Source organism: Dendropsophus ebraccatus, chromosome 1 (genome assembly GCF_027789765.1).
Source record: "Dendropsophus ebraccatus isolate aDenEbr1 chromosome 1, aDenEbr1.pat, whole genome shotgun sequence".
Classification (NCBI taxonomy): Eukaryota; Metazoa; Chordata; class Amphibia; order Anura; family Hylidae; genus Dendropsophus; species Dendropsophus ebraccatus.
The window spans coordinates 49,876,607-49,896,098 of NC_091454.1; the positions used below are offsets into that span (position 1 = coordinate 49,876,607).

The window sequence follows — 19,492 nt, forward strand, 5'->3', positions numbered from 1 at the left end:
GTTTTTTGCGGCACGGATCGCTGGGGTAATGATGTGTGAACATAGTGCTCCACGGACCGCACTACTGGTGTGTGATTGTGGCCTTACACATTATCTGGGAAAGATTCCTGGAGTTGTTAGGAAAGACATTCATATAGTGCCTTTAAGTGGTGTTCAATGATTCCTACTTTGAATAGTGATCAGTTATAGGTGGTCTAGCGCAATGTTCAGTATTGTTTAACTTGTTTATTAATGATACAGAGGATGGAAATAACAGCAATGTTTCGATCTTTGCAGATGATACCAAGCTTTTTAGTACAGCACAGTCTATAGAAGATGTGCATTCATGAAACGTCCGCAAGTGGCGTACACCACGGAGGAGCGCAGATACTTACCTTCTCCGTGGCGTAAGCTTCCGGTAAACCCCACTCACCTAGTGGGCTTGCGCGTGGTGGGGGTAGGGGGAGGTTGGCGGATAGGAAGAGAGGAGGTGTGCGCGCACCTCTTTGTGAATACGGCGGGGTAATTGGGGACAGGGCCTAATTTAAGACAGACTTACTCATACATGTCCCCCACTGAGTGTTTAGGCGTCCCCTTGGCAAATGAGGTTCAATATGGATAAATGTAAAGTTATGCACCTGGGTATTAATAACCCACATGCATCATATGTCCTAGGGGGAGTTACACTGGGAGAGTCGCTGATGGAGAAGGATCTGGGTGTACTCATAGATAATAGACTACAGAAGAGCACACAATGTCAGTCAGCTGCTTCTAAGGCCAGCAGGATATTTGTCATGTATTTAAACAGACAGACTCTCAGGACAGGGACATAATTTTACCACTTTATAAAGCTTTGGTAAAACCCCATCAAACTACAAGGGGGTACTTCCTCCGCATGGTGAAAAAAAGGTCAGTCCCCAGAGGTGACAAGCCTACTGTATTACTGTGAATCTGTGGAACAGTCACCTAAGGTGCTGGTCACAGCAAAAACAGTGGTATGCATGACGTTAGAAATCTGCACATTTACATAACCCGGGCCTTATGCTGTTCCCCGCAGCGGGCAGAAGCAAGGGTGGCGTGGCAAGTTCAAACAGCCACCCCTTCCTGCCTCTCTCTCTGCAGGGAACACCTGTTTAGAGCAGGGATTACTCTCATTAAGATGGGAATCTATAGCAGCAGTATAGCTCTATAGCAGTGCTTCTCAATTCCAGTCCTCAGGCTTCACCAACAGGTCATGTTTTGAGGATTTCCTTAGTATGTCAAAGGTGATATAATTATACTCAGTGCATCAGGCATTAGCACAGGTGTCCTTTGTATGGGATATCTTCAAAACATGACCTGTTGGTGAGGCCTGAGGGCTTGAATTGAGAAGCCCTGCTCTATACAGTAGTAAGAAGTGGTGCAAGATGCACTGCCACTTACTGCTAGTCTTTACACTCTGTAGGTTGGGCACTCTGCACCTGAAACATGGAGTGTAAAAACCAAGACATTTACATTGTTCCCTATGGGAACGCACAACTTGGTTTTCTAACCGTTTCATTCTGGAACAGCCTTCCAGACCCGATTGTGTTCGAGAACAGATGTATTACTGTATATATTACTGCTCACAATGTAATGTACCATGTTGTAACTTACAGACACACAAAGACAAAGACAGATGAAGCTCAAGGAAGGATTTTATTATAAAACAGAATTTTGACCTTGTGCATTGACTTTCAATGTGCATTTTGTTAAGACTATATACTATATATAAGACCAATGTAAGGTATAAACTGACATTAGATTTGCAGCCTTGTTTTACCACCGGCCCCTCAATGTACTAAGGGCACCTAGAAATAAACTGATAAAGCCAATACAAAATATGTCATGATCTAAATCGTTCCTGAATCTCTGGGGTATCTGGTACAAAATACTTTAATGGAATAAATCTGATTCCAGTATTCACATTGTCTACTTACTAAAGGCTTATGTATATACATATATATCTCTTTAGACAAGGTTTCATTAATTTAATTTTATTGCAGGTAAAACCTCTAGAATGCACCTGTGCAAAAGTCACACATTCTTCTCAGAACAAATGATATTAAATGTTTTCCCCTTAAAATATTCTTATTTTACAAGCTATACAAACAGGGAACATTAATGCTGGTTTTGTAGCAATGGTTTAAAAAAATGTATATACTGCCCAAACTTAGCCCCATCAGTGTAAGCTGGAGAGTCCTCTTCTCAACACTGAAGGTTCAACTGATACCAGTGACTAGAACTCTGTACCTTCATAACACCACATAACATTCAACCACACCAGACTGCTTTGTGCTCTTTGCAGTGGCGCTCAGAACAGAATAACAAATACTTTTATGGTGATTTTTAGACATCATCTGCAGCAAGGGTTGGGATGTTTATTCGTGGCCGGGTAAAAAACGCCATCTTCTCCCTAGAAAGCAAAAAAATATTCAAAATTTACAACATGTAAACGTAAATGAGGAGCTGATCATATAGGAACACGGGGAGATTTATTGACATGGTGTAAAGTAAAACTGGCTCAGTTGCCCCTAGCAACCAATCAGATTCCACCAGATTCCATTACTGGTTCAACAATTCTGCAGTAAAACATGTCAACTTTATATATATATATATATATATATATATATATATATATATATATATATATATATATATAATCACACACAGACACATATATAATAATTCTCTATAATACAGTGACACCAAACAGTGGCAGCCCTAGGAATCTTTAGGCAGCCAGCCATATAGGTACCATGTGCAAGGCTCTGCTTTGCCAAATATAACAATAAATTTGTCAACATACAGTAGTTCTATCAATATATTATGAGAGGCTAAACTTTTTGAAGAAGTATTGAGTAATTTACTTTTCTCCAGCTTTTTTATGTGATCTTGTCTTTCTGTCTAATGATATGTACATGAGATGCATACGGTGCATTCCTTGTATGTACACTAAAGCACTGTATATTACTATGTAACACAACATTTACCTGAAAGACTGCACTTCCAGTGGTTCCTTGCAGCTCTGGCCACGTAGCCGATGCACATCTTTTGCTGCTGCTCTCATCATCTTATCAGCTTGCATCTCATATTTATGTTCTATTTTTTTAACCTGTTCAGTTGCAAAACGTATGAGAGTCACTTAAGGGTTATCAATGCACCTTAGAACACCATTTCCCAGAGCGTAACAGTAAATATGATCCCTGACCTTGATTCATTGTATAATTAAAACAGGATGCAACTTTGGTTAAAAAAAAAGAGGGTTTTAAGGGGTTTCCCTACCAATAAGTAATCTCAAAACCAGGGGTTCCAATTCTCCTTTATAAATGGAGCAGCAGTCACTTATGCACACTGCCGCTACACTTACTGGCCCGATATATCAATCTTGGATAAAAAATTCCGGAATCCGACTAGGCGTAGAATGGAGTCTATGGGACGGGTGAAGAGTCAAGGAACAGTAGGTGGGGGATAATGGCGGAATCCCCTGGATGTTATGCGCGAGAATTCCGTAGTGTGAACGCACCCTTATTTTGGATGTAGGGAATATCTCAGCTGCAGGCTCACACTAATACCCATGATGATCACTTTCCAACAGCTCGCCATTGCTTCAGTGTTCCGACATCTATTAAATCCCACTGATGTCCATGTGAACTTTTCTCTGGCTGCCCCGAATCTAAAGAGGCTGGAAGTCAGCGTCTTCTATGCATCTCTATGAGAGCACTCTCATAGAAATGCATTGAAGCGACTCTGTACCCACAATCTGACACCCCCCCCCCCCCCCCAAACTGCTTGTACCTTCAGATAGCTGCTTTTATTTCAAGATCTGTCCTGGGGTCCGTTCGGCAGGTGATGAAGTTATTGTCCTTAAAAACAACTTTTAAACTTGCAGCCCTGAGTCAAATTGGCGTGGCCTACAGTGTGTGTCCGCCCTAGGATTGCAACGCCTCCCCGCCTCCTCACCATCAAGAACGCCCCCAGGCAGGACTTTTCCTATTCATCACCTGAACACTGCACAGGTGTCTTAACGATTCAGCTCGTGTGCAGTGTTCACACAGGTGATGAATAGGAGAAATTGTTCTTGGGCGTTCCGAATGATGAAGAGGGCGGGGAGGAGGGACAGAGAGGCGGCGCAAGCATAGGGCATGGACACTCTAGGCCACGCCAATTTGACACAGGGCTGCAAGTTTAAAAGTTGTTGTTTAGGACAATAACTGCATCACCTGCCGAACCGACCCCAGGACAGATCTTGGATAAAAAGCAGCTAAGCGGTTTCAGGAGGTGAGATTGTGGGTACAGAGTCACTTTAAAGGGAATGTCAGGTCCCGGGCCCTATCTAAGGTGCTTACTGTGTGCTGTAGTTGGCAGTCCCCTAGTGAGCATGGTGCTTATTGGTAATTTTCCTTGCAGTGGATTATGCACAATCATATCTTCTACTGTACTGAAGACGCAAAGAGGAGTTGTTTGTGCCACTCTCTGGCACACCTCTCCACTCCTTCCCCTCCCTCCTCTTCATGAATAATCAAGACTGCCCGGCCTCCTGCTCGCTCAAACTGCCTACAGAGCACTGATCTGCAATCAGAGACCCTGACAGCTATGTCTGAAAGAACCACTCAGCTATGGTTGAAGCTGTGGTCTAGGGATAACTCTCCTGTCTAGTAGACCTACCAGCAGTTTATTCTTTGGTTCAAATCCCCTGATGGGAATGAAATATAGTTCTTTATTTATGTTTTCCTCATTATTGTATACTTTTTAAGGCTATGTTCACACACAGTATTTTTGCTCAGTATTTTGCAACCAAAACCAGAAGTGGATTGAAAACACAGAAAGGCTATGTTCACACACTGTTGAGTGGATGGTTGCCATTTAATAGCAAATAATTACTGTTATTTTAAAAACAACGTCCAAAAATACTGAGCAAAAATACTGTGTGTGAACATAGCCTTAAAAATGATACAATAATGAGAAAAAAAGACATTATTTAATTTCCATCAGGGGATTCAAACCAGAGAATGAACTGCTGGCAGGTCTCTAGACAGGAGAGTTACCCCTAAGACCACAGCTCAAAGACATTAGGGAGAAGAGATTCAATTATACCTGAGTGTTTCTTTCAGACATAAACTGCCTACAGAGGACTGATCTGCAATCTGTCAGCTGAGCGAGCAGGAGGCCGGGCAGCATTGATTATTCATGAAGAGGGAGGAGGATGCATGCCAGTCTTTAGTACAGTAGGAGACATAAGATTGTACATAATCCACTGCACGGAAAATTACCAAAAAGTCCCCATGCTCACTGGGGGCTGCCAGCTACAGCACACTGTCAGCACCTCAGGTAGGGGCCCAGAAGCTGAAAGATTCCCTTTAAAGTTTTCAGGTCTTCTGACTCTCCTTGATTCTCCAGGGCTTATGAAGAGATGTGCATAAGCATCAGCAGGATCTGAACAGAGTTATCAGGGTACAATAATGACACTGCGCCACAAGAAAGCAATCATCAAGGGTCAGTCTGTAGCCGGGGAGCCAATATGAAAAAAAAATTTGGAGTGCTACTTTACATTTTCTTGCTAGAATTGAAGAATGGATGTATGGATGGTGCAAATTACAGGGTCCTACTGCAAGACAAATTCTCCTTTCAGCAGGACTATCATTCCAAGCACATAGTCTAAGCAATGCAGGAGTGATTCAACAGCAAGTTAATATTCTGCAATGGCCAAGTCAAAGTCCAGATCTCAATCCAGTCATCCATATGTGGTTCAGTGTCATTTAACCAACCTGGAGCAAATCTGCCAGGAGAATGGGTGAAAACCATTTCTGTACTCCTAGCTAATTGTGCCACAAAGTACCTGAGCTGTCACTGTAGTAAAAGTGACTCTACCAAGTGTTACTAGTGTAAATGGGTGAAATGCTTCTCCTAGCAAAACATTCTCATTGAAGTGTCTGCGTTTTTTAGAGACAAAAGTAAAGTTTTCCGACAAAATAATTAATTGTGAGTTTAAAAGTTTCGACCATACTTGTTTTCTGTCTGGAACAAGCTCTCTTAATTGTAATTCAGACAAAAATGTTGGCTGAGAGGGTTAATACATTTACCAGCGCTTTGTATTGAAAGCCTTTACTTGCATCATTGGGCTCATTTTAATGTGTTGTTCCAAATCCTTTGTAGACGCAAGCATCTGCCTCAGCCGGGGCACTATTTACACCTCCTTTAATTTGCCCTGCTGGTAAATGCTACTCGGTGCCAATCAATGTACGACAGCCCTTATGAGCCGTTGTCTACGCTTCTTTATACAGCAAGACAACCACTGACATACTGAATATAGCAGCTATTACAGATAACAACTTCATGCCTTCTGAGGTTACACTGAAACACTGGACTCCCAGAAGTAAAATCGATGTAGTCAGACATTTACAGAGGCCCCAGTACAGATAAGTGAAACAAAGGAAAGTTCAGAGCGGTACCAACTGCTGCTGTAAGTGTCTGATTGTCAGAATCTCTGAGGGAAGGGAATCAGAAGAGCCTCTATTACTTACCTGTTTCTCCACTTGTCTGAGCAGGAGCTTAAACCTGTCATCATCCCTCACCCGCTGAGGCAGCTCATTTTCACCTTGACGTTTGGCTTGCTCTAGCTGTTCTTTCAGCTCTCTTAGTATTGCAATCTCTTGAGTTAGCTGATTATGCCACGTCCTTGAAGCCTGCAGATCTAATTCCAGGTCCAGAGATGTGCGAATTACACGGTCTCTGCCAGAGGACTTCATGGACGGCTGAAACAATAGAGTTTATTGTGAATCTCTGCTCAATGTTAACAGCCAGAGGATTCTGATTTGCCAATGCTGACACTGGAAAGCTCCGGGGAGCAGCATGGTCTTTGTCTATACTTTTTAAGTTGCAAATGTCAGATTAGCAGGGTAACGTGTAAAAACAGAAAGCGAGAGGAGAAAGAAAATCAAAAGTTAAATACGTTAAACAATATAGTATAAGAGGTTTAGGAGCAAAGTAAAAGGTAGAGATGTGCTTCACGGCAAAGGGTTTATCCAGTGCTACAAAAACATGGCCACTTTCTTCCAGAGACAGCATTATCTCCAGTTCAGGTGCGGTTTGCAATTAAGCTCCATTCACTTCAATGGAATAGAGTTACAAAGCCCCACCCAAGCTGGAGACAAGAGACGGGCTGTTTCTGGAAGAAAGTGGCCATTTTTGTGTAGCGCTGGATAACCCCTTTAAAGGTGGTGGCCATTCCAATAAATGGAAATCCAAGGGTTAAGACCACTCTCAGGAGTGGCTCTCAGTTCTGGTCCCTTTATTATGTAGGGACATATGGATTAAAGGGTTTCTTTAGGTAACATTAATTGATGATCCATCCTCAGAATAGGTCATCAATATAAGAGCAGTTGGGTGCCAACATCTGGCATCCTCACTAATCTGCTGAGCTGCCATACACCGTGAAATAGAGCTGGAAGCAAAGGGGTTCCATAATTTATGCAGTAACCCAGCTTGACCATTAAACAATGTACGGAGCTGCCTGCTTCCTGCTCTGTTTCACTGAGCATGCGGATGTCACCGCTTTGGAAACTGCTGATCAGTGTAGGTGCCTGGCAATTGGCACCCTTACTGATCAGATAGGTCATCAATAAATTATGCCCTGAAAATGAGTGAATTATATATCCAGTCTTTTTATGAAGCCAGTCTAAATGCATGCTTAACAATATTGTCTCTTTTATATTACAAGTGTTTAATATATCATAGTTTTATCAATGAATTATTCTTGATGTATGTTGGGGATTCACATATGTTATGCAGTGCGGCTTACGATAGCTCTAAACTAGAGATGAACAAACTTTGAGCATGCAGCATTAGATTACCAGAGGCTAAAGGAGTCCTGGAAAACATGGGTAAGGCCTATGGCCAAAGGCTGTATCCATTTTTTTCAGACAGCCTTACTTCTTTAGCCACTAGTAATCAAATGTTGCACGCTTAGGGTCTGATGAAGCTGAGCATGCTCCAGTTTAGCTCATCTCTACTATGAACCTGTGATGAAGGGCGTCATTCATGTCAATGTTATACACAGGTTTCCATATTAAATCTGCCTTTTTTCAGAATTATAACTTTAACTACTGACAAAAGATTAATACAGAAATACCCAAACTGGTTCTTTCCCTTTGGGTATTGTTGTTATTCTTTCTTATTTGACTGTAGATTCTCTCTAAATATTAAATTAAAAGCCACCCTCTCTGGAATGCAAAGCTAGCATTTGAAGTGGCTGGTCCCATGGCGGGAGGAGAAAACCTTTTTCTTCTTTTCTACTGTTTTAACTTTCGCTACAACATAAATTAATAATGGCTCCACCTGTAATTTACCGCCACAGTCAGCTTTAAAGTCACTGATCAAAAAGGTGAACTGTCTCCGCATGGAGCTTGATTTCTCGCAGATAATTTGTAAGATGAAAAGATGTACAAGTGACAAGATCTTAGCAATTCTGAAATGTCACCCAAAGTTCATATAAGTAATATTCTGCTAGATGAGACATTACTCCTATTGATATAATGTAACCTAAGGCTGGTTGCACTTCATGTGATGGTTTACGGACATTGATCGTATAGCTATAGTTTCATGAGAGAATGCGAAAGAGCTATACAGGCAGTTTTTATCTCCAGGTATTAGGAGATGCAACAGGAGTCACATCATGTTCTTAATCTAAAGGTCAGCCACAAGTGTGTAACCCAAACAATGGCGGTGTATGGTATCTCCCCAGTATCATCACAAGTTTCGCTACTAAAAACCAACCTTAAAAGGGCAGACATCCAAGCAGAAAGGACTGGGGCAGGGAGGATTAAAGCTGAGCACAATGACTTATTGTTGTATGCTTCTTCTTGTTTGAATATACAGATCACTTGTATGGCCTAATTAAAACTGCAGTTTTCACCTATTCTTTTATAGCCATATGCAGAAATGAAGACTAAAGGTAAAAAAGACTTGTAACAAAAAGCTTTTAGGGAAAACAGACATTGGGATGATTATAATATGCCTGATCCTTTCTTTCTAAAAGGAATAACCTCTTCTCGGAGTGTATTGGCATATGAAGTTACCAACTCAGAAAATCAGTGGCTACAGCTGATTGGCTAAATGGGTAACTGCACATGCCAACCCCCATCCAGGAACAGGAGCTCTGGGACAGCAGCGGCAGGGGAGCAAAGAGCAGGTACATGTCACTTTTCTATTTCTGTTTTTCCTGTCTGTACTCTGTACCAACAATCTGCCCCCGAATGCTTGTGCCATCAGATAGCTGCTTTTAATCCAAGATCTGACCTGGGGTCCGTTCGGCAGGTGATGCAGTTATTGTCCTAAAAAACAACTTTTAAACTTGCACCCTGTGTCAAATTGGCGTGGCCTAGAGTGTCAGTGCCCTAGGCCTGCACCGCCTCTCTCCACTCCACTCAGCTTAATTAGAAACTCCGTCTGAACACTGCACATGAGCAGTGTTCAGCCAAGTGATAATTAGGAGAAATCATACCCAGAGGCATACCTAATGATGAGGAGGGCGGGGTGGAGGTGCGGAGAGGTGTCGCAGGCCTAGGGCACAGATGCTCTAGGCGACACCAATTTGACACAGGGCTGCACTCTTTAAAGTTGTTTTTCAGACAATAACTACATCACCTGCCAAACGGACCCCAAGATCCTGGATTAAAAGCAGCTATCCGACGGTACAATTGGTTTTGGGGGTCAGATTGTAGGTACAGAACCGCTTTAAATAAAATCAACCCCTGGAATACCGGTCTTATGGATCTGTCATGAAAAGTTACAGGGATGCTTACGACATCTATTTAATGCATGCTCGTAATGAATGCTATATATTGCCATCTGTCATCTATAGGCAAATATAGTGTCCATTTGAGGAATATGTTTTTCCAAATGATCCCATTTAATGGAATAGCATAATATATTACTCTATTCCACACTTCAATTTTTGTGGTTTTGATGTATACCAACCAGTTGGAGGTTAAAAATACTTTTTTGGCCTCTGTCAGACAATGTAAGGCTATGGACACATATTGCGTGTGTGTTGGGAGTTTTCCTGTACATGTTGTATGGACATCACATAGTGAACGTACCCCAATAGTGACAATAAGATTCCATCCATAAGTACAACGCCTATGCCCTTTGTTCAGACCAGTCACAGTTCAGTGTTTCTGGAGAATCACAAAATAGTGACAGCAACTCTAATATGGGTAGATGACTATAGCACTGGGACCAATGCCAAGCGGATGCCCTTGTCCTAAACGCATGACAGTTTCTGTCTAATATTTGTTTTTCTCCATTGTGCAAAGGAAAAAAAAAAAAGTATTGTGTTAACCTCCTTGAACATTAATAAATATGCAGCTGTGAGCCTGCTCCCATTTTCTATTTTGTCATAAAGTTTTAAGACAAGGCGTGATGAATTATTTATGACATACTCCTAGGGGGCTGATATGCTTGAGGAATCACTGTACTAATATAGAGCCAAAAGCCTTCCAAAATTCCCACTGCTGTCTGCGTCTAACAAAATAATATTCCCAGAATTAACCTTTTAGGGGCTGGAGGGAAATAGTCAACTTTCATTACAATTTCCTTCAAGTATACCACCAGATATCTAGTCCATAACAATAATCTTATAGCCCATACATGGTACATAAAACATATGGCACTAACATTTATACACAAGAGCACCTATATTATTCTTTAATATTAGCTTATGGACTACTTGTAGAGCCTCTCCTTAGAGATGCACAGTAATACATGTACCATACTGCCATCTGTCTGCACTGCTAGAATATGAATATGTATTGCACTGCTCACTACATGAAGTACATGTACTATTCATGTATAAAGAATATTCAGCATCTTTCTCCTGCTGCCACATGCATAGCCACTCAGCCCCCCAACTCCTCTCCCTGGGTTAGTGAGGTGGTAAAAGACAAATTTGTTCAGCTCTCCTACAACACCATTCACACTAGGCAGGGACACGTTGCTATGGCTGAAATTGCAGACACAAAAACACAAAAAATGCAACAGTTGTGTCTTGCTAATGGCAATACACAGACAAACAGATATGAAAAATGCTAAAAGCAGCCCCCCTAACTGCTAAAAAACCTCCATAAAAGTAATGAGTCTCTCAGCATACCATCTGCAAATAGTGTGACCCATCCCACCATGATAAGGTGGGATGGGTCAGAGTATAGGCTTATTATTATGGGTTGGTGTCATGTCATTAGCGGTGGGCTGTTGCATTTTTTTAGTAAGGAGGCGTGCATGCAGCAGCTCAGCATGGCCTCTAGGGCACATGAGCTTGGAAGAAAAACAGTATTTTATAGCTTCGCAAAACAACACCTGATAAGATACAGGTATTATTTGTTTAAGCTCGGCTTCCTAGTGAAGTCTGCAGCTCTAAACATATTATAGGGCAGATTGCCTTTAAAAATATTCTTCACCACGCAGCTTTCCTTTTAGTTGCCTTCAGTTTGGGTCAACCTTTTGGCAGCAAGCTATGATTACCAGTTTTAATATTTCAAAATACAAATTGTAACCTGAGTTAGTATTTTACTAACATACATACCCGTTTCACACGCATGCTGCGTCTCTCCATGGCATTTCTTACAAAAGGCGGCTTTTTAGAGAGTGTCGAGCTATCACTGTCACTGCGGTTTAACTAAAAAAAGTAAAAGGAAAGCAAACAAATATGATCATTAGCAAAACAGATTTCAGCCCCCCTTAAAGACATTAAGAAAAGTCCCTGTAGATTTGGCCCTAAACACCGAGAATTAATGTGAGCAACAGTACAGATGAAATGGTCCCCTGAGATGCCAGCAATGGGTGGAAATTCTGTGCCACACATGCTAAGAAACATATGTTATGACTCCCCACCAACTGTTTGTGCATTACAAATACAGCAATCTGGCATAAATTATTACAGTACAGCTTTTACTATTCTAAAAAATTTTTTGATGGTCTTACACGGCAAATGTATTGACTCTGCGGACCAGGGGAGAAGGTCTTGGAGCGGATTATTGTGCTGCCTCTCATGAATTGTGCTTGCATTTGATTGGCTGCTCTCTTGTCTTTAGGGCGGACAACTGTGGCGGATTGAGGGACTCCTTCTGTGTTCGTCTCTTTGTCAACCTACAATATAAGTATAATATTACTGAGGAGTAAAGGGAGAGTAGGAGGAATCCGCAATGACACCCCACAAAGTAGTCAACCAATCCAATCTCTATAACTTGGGTTTTAACATAAGCAGCACTGCTGTTTTTTACTTCATATAAATCATTAATAAAATGAAGACTTTGTCATATCATTAACACAAAACACATATTACATACAGCCTACACAAGTGAAATAAAGCAGTGGTTCTAAATGCTGACTTAATACCCTTATAGAACTTATTGACTTTGTCACACAACTTTCCCAGGCCCCTGCATAGCAAATCTTTTAGGGTACAAACACACACAACGTATCCGCAGCGGATCACTCGCTGCAAATTCGCAGCAAAATTTGCTGCGAATACTTGCCCATTCACTTCAATGGGCTGACATACTCGCAGTGGGATACTCGCAGAGTACTGTATGTCAAACTCAGCGTCATTAACCCCCAAGGCCCAGGAAGATACCGTACTGGGTCCCCGCTCCTGCTTGCTTCAGGGCTGCTGCGAGTATGTCAGCCCATTGAAGTGAATGGGCAACTGAGAAATCCGCTGCGGATACCTTGTGTGTGTTTGTACCCTAAATCTGTTACACAACAGTGGAGTAATGGTGCATCTACACAGACAGATTATCTGACAGATTTTTGAAGCCAAAGCTAGGAATGGGTTAGAGAAGAGAAGAAATCTCTGTCCCTTATGACCTGTTCTTAGTGTATAGTCTTCTCTGTTTGGCTTCAAAAATCTCTCTGTGTAAATGCACTATTAGGTGTTACGTACTTAAAAATGGTGAAAAAGGTCAACTAATTCAACCTAAAATCTTACTGTGTGTTGATCCAGAGAAAGGCAGAAAGAAAGCCTTATGGGTCAGATACCTGTTGCCCCAAACGAGGAAAATAAATCCTTCCCGACTCCAAATAAAGCAATTAGAACAAATGCCTGGACAACATCCCATCTCTGTACCAAATTTTTAATACTTTAGAAATCAATATTGACCAATTGAGCATATTGTGACGACAGATTGACTATTTTGTTTTATTCTTAGTATACTGTCTAGAAATCATAATTTCAAAGATTATTAGATTTGTAATCAGATTGGTTATTATGAGTTAACTGCTCCAGTAAAAGCTACATTTAAATGCCCATTGAAAACAACATTTGGACAGGACAGTACTAGAAAATACACTGTTCTATCCTGATGACATGGTTAAGCATACCCTTCAGCACCTGCTCACCTTGATAGGCTCTGACTCTGCTGTTGCTGTTTGCAAATCGACATCTTCGTGTTCACTCTGTACACTGTCATCACATTCATCGTCCTCTTCATTATCTGTACCTGCTTCTTCATCCTGCATTGTGTCAGACTCTTCATGCCTTAAGGTGAAAGAATTAAAAGTATTATCTCTGCAGGAATGCCTCAAAGAAATCCATTCACTTAAAGGGCTATTCCAGAGGGAAAAAATGTTTTCAAATCAACTTGTATCAGAAAGTTATACAGGTTTGTAAATTACTCCATTTAAAAAAAATCCAAGCCGTCTGGTACTTATAGAAGAAAGTCCCAGCACTCACCAAGTTCTCTGTGTGCTTTTTATTGTGGCATTTACATCATGCAGGTACAAAGGAGGATGCAGCGTTTCGGCCTGTGGCCTTCATCAGCTGATGAAGGCCACAGGCCGAAACACTGCGTCCTCCTTTGTACCTGCATGATGTAAATGCCACAATAAAATACAACCACAGGGACAGCGAATGTGTTATATAATGGATGCACACACAACAATGGAATGAACAAAGTATAAATCTTTATTGTCAGCACCACAAACAACGTTAAAAGCACTTAAAATTTGACCACATAGGTCAGACACAAAAACCAGCGACCCCCACAATCATTGGAGTAACGCCACAGTACCAGGACAAAGCAGTTAATTATGCTGAACAGCTAGCATGAAAGTTATATACCAATATGGGCAGAAAGTGCAATCAATAATTAAAATAAATCAATGCATATAATATAGCAGCAGAAGAATTCATCACAAAGTGCCAAGTGCCCTAAACTAGAATAACAAAATAGAAATCATGCAGCTATCCTGGTACAATACCACCTAAACCCCACGTGTTCTGTTATGTTCCCATAACTTCGTCAGGAGTGAACATCACGAGCACCACCACCACAGCGGAGTGCCGTCTTATTCCTATACTTCTGGTACTTATAAGCTGCTATATGTCCTGCAGGAAGTGGTGTATTCTTTCCAGTCTAACATGGTGGGTGCTCTCTGCTGCCACCTCTGTCCTTGACCAGAGCTATCCAGAACAGAAGCAAATACCCATAGAAAATATCTAGTGCTCTGGACAGTTTCCGTCATAGCCTGAGATGGCAGCAGAGAGTACTGTATCAGAAAGAAAAGAACACCCAACTTCCTGCAGGGCATATAGCAGCTGATAAGCACTCGAAGTCTTAAGGTTTTTTAATAGAAATAATTTATAAATCTGTATAACTTTCTGAAACCAGCTGATTTATTTTTTGCCGGAGTACCCCTTTAAGCATTTTATGATATATGTCAAATTATACTGTATACAATAAAAAATAACTATATCATGAACACAGTGAAGTTCCTAAAAGAAAATCAAACGGTTAAAGCATTTGAAACGTGAAAATCCATTATATACACTGTTGAATTAGCAAAGTGTATTTTTATCAATGTACCAGCAGATGGAGCCGTTTCTCAATCTGCACCATTTACCTACACAATGAAAAGGCTCAGCTTGTGCGAACATGAGAATTCATGAGTTCATCTCTTAACGTGTGTTTCCTCCAAAATGCACATTAAATTAATTGTGACTAAAATATGACAATTTTATTGACCAAAAAATTAAATAGAATTTTTTTTCCTGCATTTAATGCTACTTGCCAGCTCATGTTTCAAAATAAAGCAAAGGGAGGTGGAAGTTTACTGTAGATTGTAAGCCCCAGTACTGCCTGAGCTGATGTGAATATATTCTATATTAAAAAAAACTATTTCTCGTTAAAAGGGCATGAGCAATCACACTTGCTGCTTACCAAATGATATCTTTATCCTCATATAGTTCATTGCCTTCCAGTTTTTCCACATCTTCAAGTTCAGCAGCTGTTTGTACTAAAAGGGCAGACACTGAGTCCTGTAGAAAGACAATGTTATCAATGTGTCTTAATCCCACAATGGTAATATAAAAGATTGTATTTATGGGTAAAGGGCAAAATCAGGGACAACTCTGCCCTTTAGGTTAATATGAATTCTGACCTAGCAATGCCACGGCTTCCATCTGTTTCAGACCATAGACATTATTCTCTTTGCTGCCTGAAATCACCATTACTACCCCTCTATGTCCTGGGTCCTGTGGATCTTACCACAAACCCATTAACATAGATAATTCTGGCTAATTACGCAATGCTATACACCAATATTAATCTGCAGATGTTTGGAACACATAGCTCTCAGATCTCCAACTTCCCAGTCACTGGCTACAAAAGCTTAGCTGTCACCTACTAGTGGCTCCCAGTGATTTTTCATTATATGTAAATGATCAGTAAATTAGTGTTAAATTTAAATTATTACCAGCAAATGATTCCTCAATCTGATTTTGTTTCCAGTACAAGTTCTCACTGATGTCTGATACAGCTCAGAATGCAAACATTTGACAGCAGTCAAGCTGATGTTGAAGGAGAAGTCTGGCGAAAATTTTAATTAAAGTTAATTGTATTGCCCCCCAAAAGTTATACAAATCACCAATTTACACCTATTATGGGAAATGCACATAAAGTGCTTTTTTCCCCCTGCACTTACTACTGCATCAAGGCTTCACTTCCTGGATAAAATGGTGATGCCACGACCCAACTCCCAGAGCTGTGCGGGCTGTGACTGCTGGAGAGGATGATGGCAGAGGGATCCTTCAGTGCCCTGTGTCCCTCAGTGTGCCCCTGCCATCATCCTCTCCAGCAGCCACAGCCCGCACAGCTCTGGGAGTCGGGTCGTGACATCACCATTTTATCCAGAAAGTGAAGCCTTGATGCAGTAGTAAGTGCAGGGAAAAAAAGCACTTTATGTGCATTTCCCATAATAAGTGTACATTAGTAATTTGTATAACTTTTTTTTTTTTTTTTTGGGGGGGGGGGGGGAACAATACTTAAATAAAAATTTCCATCTGAATTCTTTAGTAAATATGGATGGCAATGTTTGGTGTAACTTTGACATAGCCTACTATGTGGCCTAACAGTCTTACATCAGGTCATGTTTTCTGATGGTATTGAATGACATCTTGACAACTAGCCGGGCACTTTTTGGCGTTAAAGGTCATTAAAAGTCAAAGCGTATGTATCTGTATACATCTGTGTGGTATACATTTGGTTTTATCAGAACAGATCTGATTCAGCTCTATGAAATAAGGCAAAAAAAATTTCACATGGCAAGTATATGTATGCCAACACAGCTGCATAGCCCTGGCAGGGATGCATACCAGTCAAAGAGTTCCTTTACATGGGTCAAATACTGGCTTACAGGAACCTTCACTGATGATAACTGGCCTTTGCAAAAATGTCAGCGATCAGCCAACAAACAAGAAATCTCTTGTTCATCAGCTGATCTTTTGTGCAAGCATTAAAATCATAGGTAGTGGTCCGCACCCGTATAAACTGTCATGAGGTTAACAGGCCGCACAAATAATGCAGCAATCGTTTATGTGGCCCGGCCACAAAGCCAAGCCTAGTAATGTTATTAAAATGCAGCAGTCTTTCTTCTATCATCCCATTTTTTAGCATTGTCTAATATAGATGGGGCCTCTTGACTTTCACCTGATCACAGATTTCAGCATGCGTAATCCTTTATTACTGCAGGAGATAAACCATGTCACCTGATGACAACCTGTGAAGGTGTCATTAGAAAAGTACCTTTGATTAAGTTATTTTGCTATCGACAGTATATTATCAACTGATCCTGAAATTAAGCAGTTTTTCTGGTCACAAAGTCAAATAAGCTGACACTAGGGGGAGATTTATGAAAGGGTGTAAATATACACCTGGTGTAAACTGCCCACAGCAACCAATTACAGCTCAGCTTTCAGCTCTGGTAGAACAAAAGTGGAGCTGTAGTTGGTTGCAGTTGGCAGTTTACAACAGGTGTATATTCACACCTTTTCATAAATCTCCCCCTTGGTGTTCTGCAGTGCTCACCTTTCAACGTTCTCCTCATTATCATTACAGAGGATAGATACAACAGAATCGTATCGCTCTAAACAGACAATGGTTAAAGCTTACCCTCTCCCTGGACACTGATCTCTACACAGGCCACAGGGCATGCCTAGAAAACTCTCCCCTAAAAGTCAAGTCTCCTCAAGTCTATTGATTCCTATGCTCATGTAGGTGTATTAAAGTAGATCTCTACATATTGTTAACAGAGAAGATCGGAAGCTTAGACAAGATGGCTGCTCCGATAATAATGTACAAAAAATTAAATGAAGAAATCAACCATGAAATAAAAACTAATTAAAAAAGAGCAGAAGATACTTCAGTATCTGGCTCTGATTAGTAAAAAAAAAAAAAATAATCTAGAGACATTCTTTTTAAGGCTGGGTTCACACTACGTTTTTGCAACCTGTTTATTTTTTATCTGTTTTTGCAAAAAATGGATGGAAAAACCAACGGATTTGTGTGCATCCATTTAGATCCGTCTTTCCATTGATTTCCATTATTAAAGAAAAAAAAAAAAAAAAAAAAACGGTGTTTTGATCTAACGTACACAAAAATGTGGTCAACCATGTTTTTGTGTACACAAAAAAAGGATAGTTTTTTTTTTTTTTTAGAATGGAAGTCAATGGAAAAACGGATCAAAACGGATGCACACAGATGCAAAAAAATGGATTGCAAAAACATAGTTTGAACCCAGCCTAAGGACCAGGAAGCAACTGAGTGAGTAAACACTGAATAAACAAAAGCCTCATGCCCCTAGCAGCACAGGTCTGCAACATAGCGATAAAGAGATGGGAAAAGCTTGTTTTCAGTGCAATATCCCATGATAGCAGCCTACAATGAGAGGGAAACCGCTTCTCCATTCTGCAAGTGACATAAATTACCAGTATCTATGGCTCAGAAGACCAACTGTAATACTGCTGTGTACAATATCAATGTGCAAAGAATACTTGAATAATGATAACATTAATAAAAATCCTATATAACACTAAGCCTTCTTACAGGATTTTCTTCAGCCTTTTCTTCAGGGCAATTGATGTTTTGCTTTTTATTTGCTTTTTGCTTCTTCAAGTAGCGGTAGCTTAAGAGATTGTACCACCGAACTTCCTTCTCTCCAGATCTACAGACATCAGCCAGGCTGATCTGGGCTCCTGCCTGCAAAATACAATAAAAAAGACAGCAGTCAGGTTTTATTCATTGAAAGAAATATAATTCATGACCAAAAGAATGATAAGAGGCGACCCATGGTTCTTGTGATGAAGTGGCACAGCAGATCCCAGAGCCTATGTTATGTGAGCAAAGACATTGCACTACTTGGCTATTTAGACCACTATCTATCTATCTATCTATCTATCTATCTATCTATCTATCTATCTATCTATCTATCTATCTATCGGCACTGACATTGCAAGTCCTGAAAGTTAGGCCATCATGCATTCTGTGTACAAAATGTGACATAGCCTTAAAAGACATCACATTGTAGCCATAGCAACGAGAGAGCCAATCAGTACATTTCAACACCAAAGATAAAAAGACACCCAATTAAAAGGACATGTATTATGCATTGCACTATAAATATCAAAGTCGTTGTTTGAACTTCCTATCTGAAGGCCAAGGCGGCCCCCACAGAATATGTGCGTCTGCTGATCACAATGGTCCTCAAGAAGTCACTTTGCTATTTTATGTGACATGAAGAAGTGACTACACTATGAAATAAAGCCATTTTAAAACTATAGGGGGAGATTTATCTAACATGGTGTAAAGTAACACTGTCTCGGTTGCCCCTAGCAACCTATCAGATTCCACCTTTTATTTTCCAAAGAGTCTGTGAGGAATGAAAGGTGGGATCTGATTGGTTGCTAGGGGCAACTGAGCCAGTTTCACTTTACACCATGTTTGATAAATCTCCCCCATAGTCCTTAATGTATCACACGAGTCTTTTTTTCTAAGGTTATGAAACAGTAGTATGCATTATATGTGTATGTAAGTATGCACAAGCGTATATGTATGGAAGTGTGTATGCAGGAGTGTATCTAAAACTAAAATGAATCCCAGTGAACATTGGCATACTGATACCAGTTATGCATCAAGCTCAGTCAGGGTTGACCATATCCATGCCA

General features: G+C 40.6%; 1 protein-coding gene across 1 annotated transcript in view; it reads right to left on the reverse strand.

The window, feature by feature from the left end:
- Positions 1–1,637: 1,637 nt before the first annotated feature.
- The window catches only part of WWC1 (WW and C2 domain containing 1), a 104,344-nt gene continuing 86,489 nt past the window's right edge, over positions 1,638–19,492 (reverse strand). Inside the window, exons 16-23 of the mRNA XM_069970691.1 lie at positions 18,375–18,527; positions 15,213–15,310; positions 13,393–13,531; positions 11,977–12,141; positions 11,579–11,671; positions 6,522–6,752; positions 2,991–3,112; positions 1,638–2,413 (exon numbers count right to left, since the gene is read on the reverse strand). Of these exons, the coding sequence (XP_069826792.1) occupies positions 2,347–2,413; positions 2,991–3,112; positions 6,522–6,752; positions 11,579–11,671; positions 11,977–12,141; positions 13,393–13,531; positions 15,213–15,310; positions 18,375–18,527 (1,068 nt within the window). The 3' untranslated portion in view covers positions 1,638–2,346. The remainder of the gene's footprint in view (positions 2,414–2,990; positions 3,113–6,521; positions 6,753–11,578; positions 11,672–11,976; positions 12,142–13,392; positions 13,532–15,212; positions 15,311–18,374; positions 18,528–19,492) is intronic.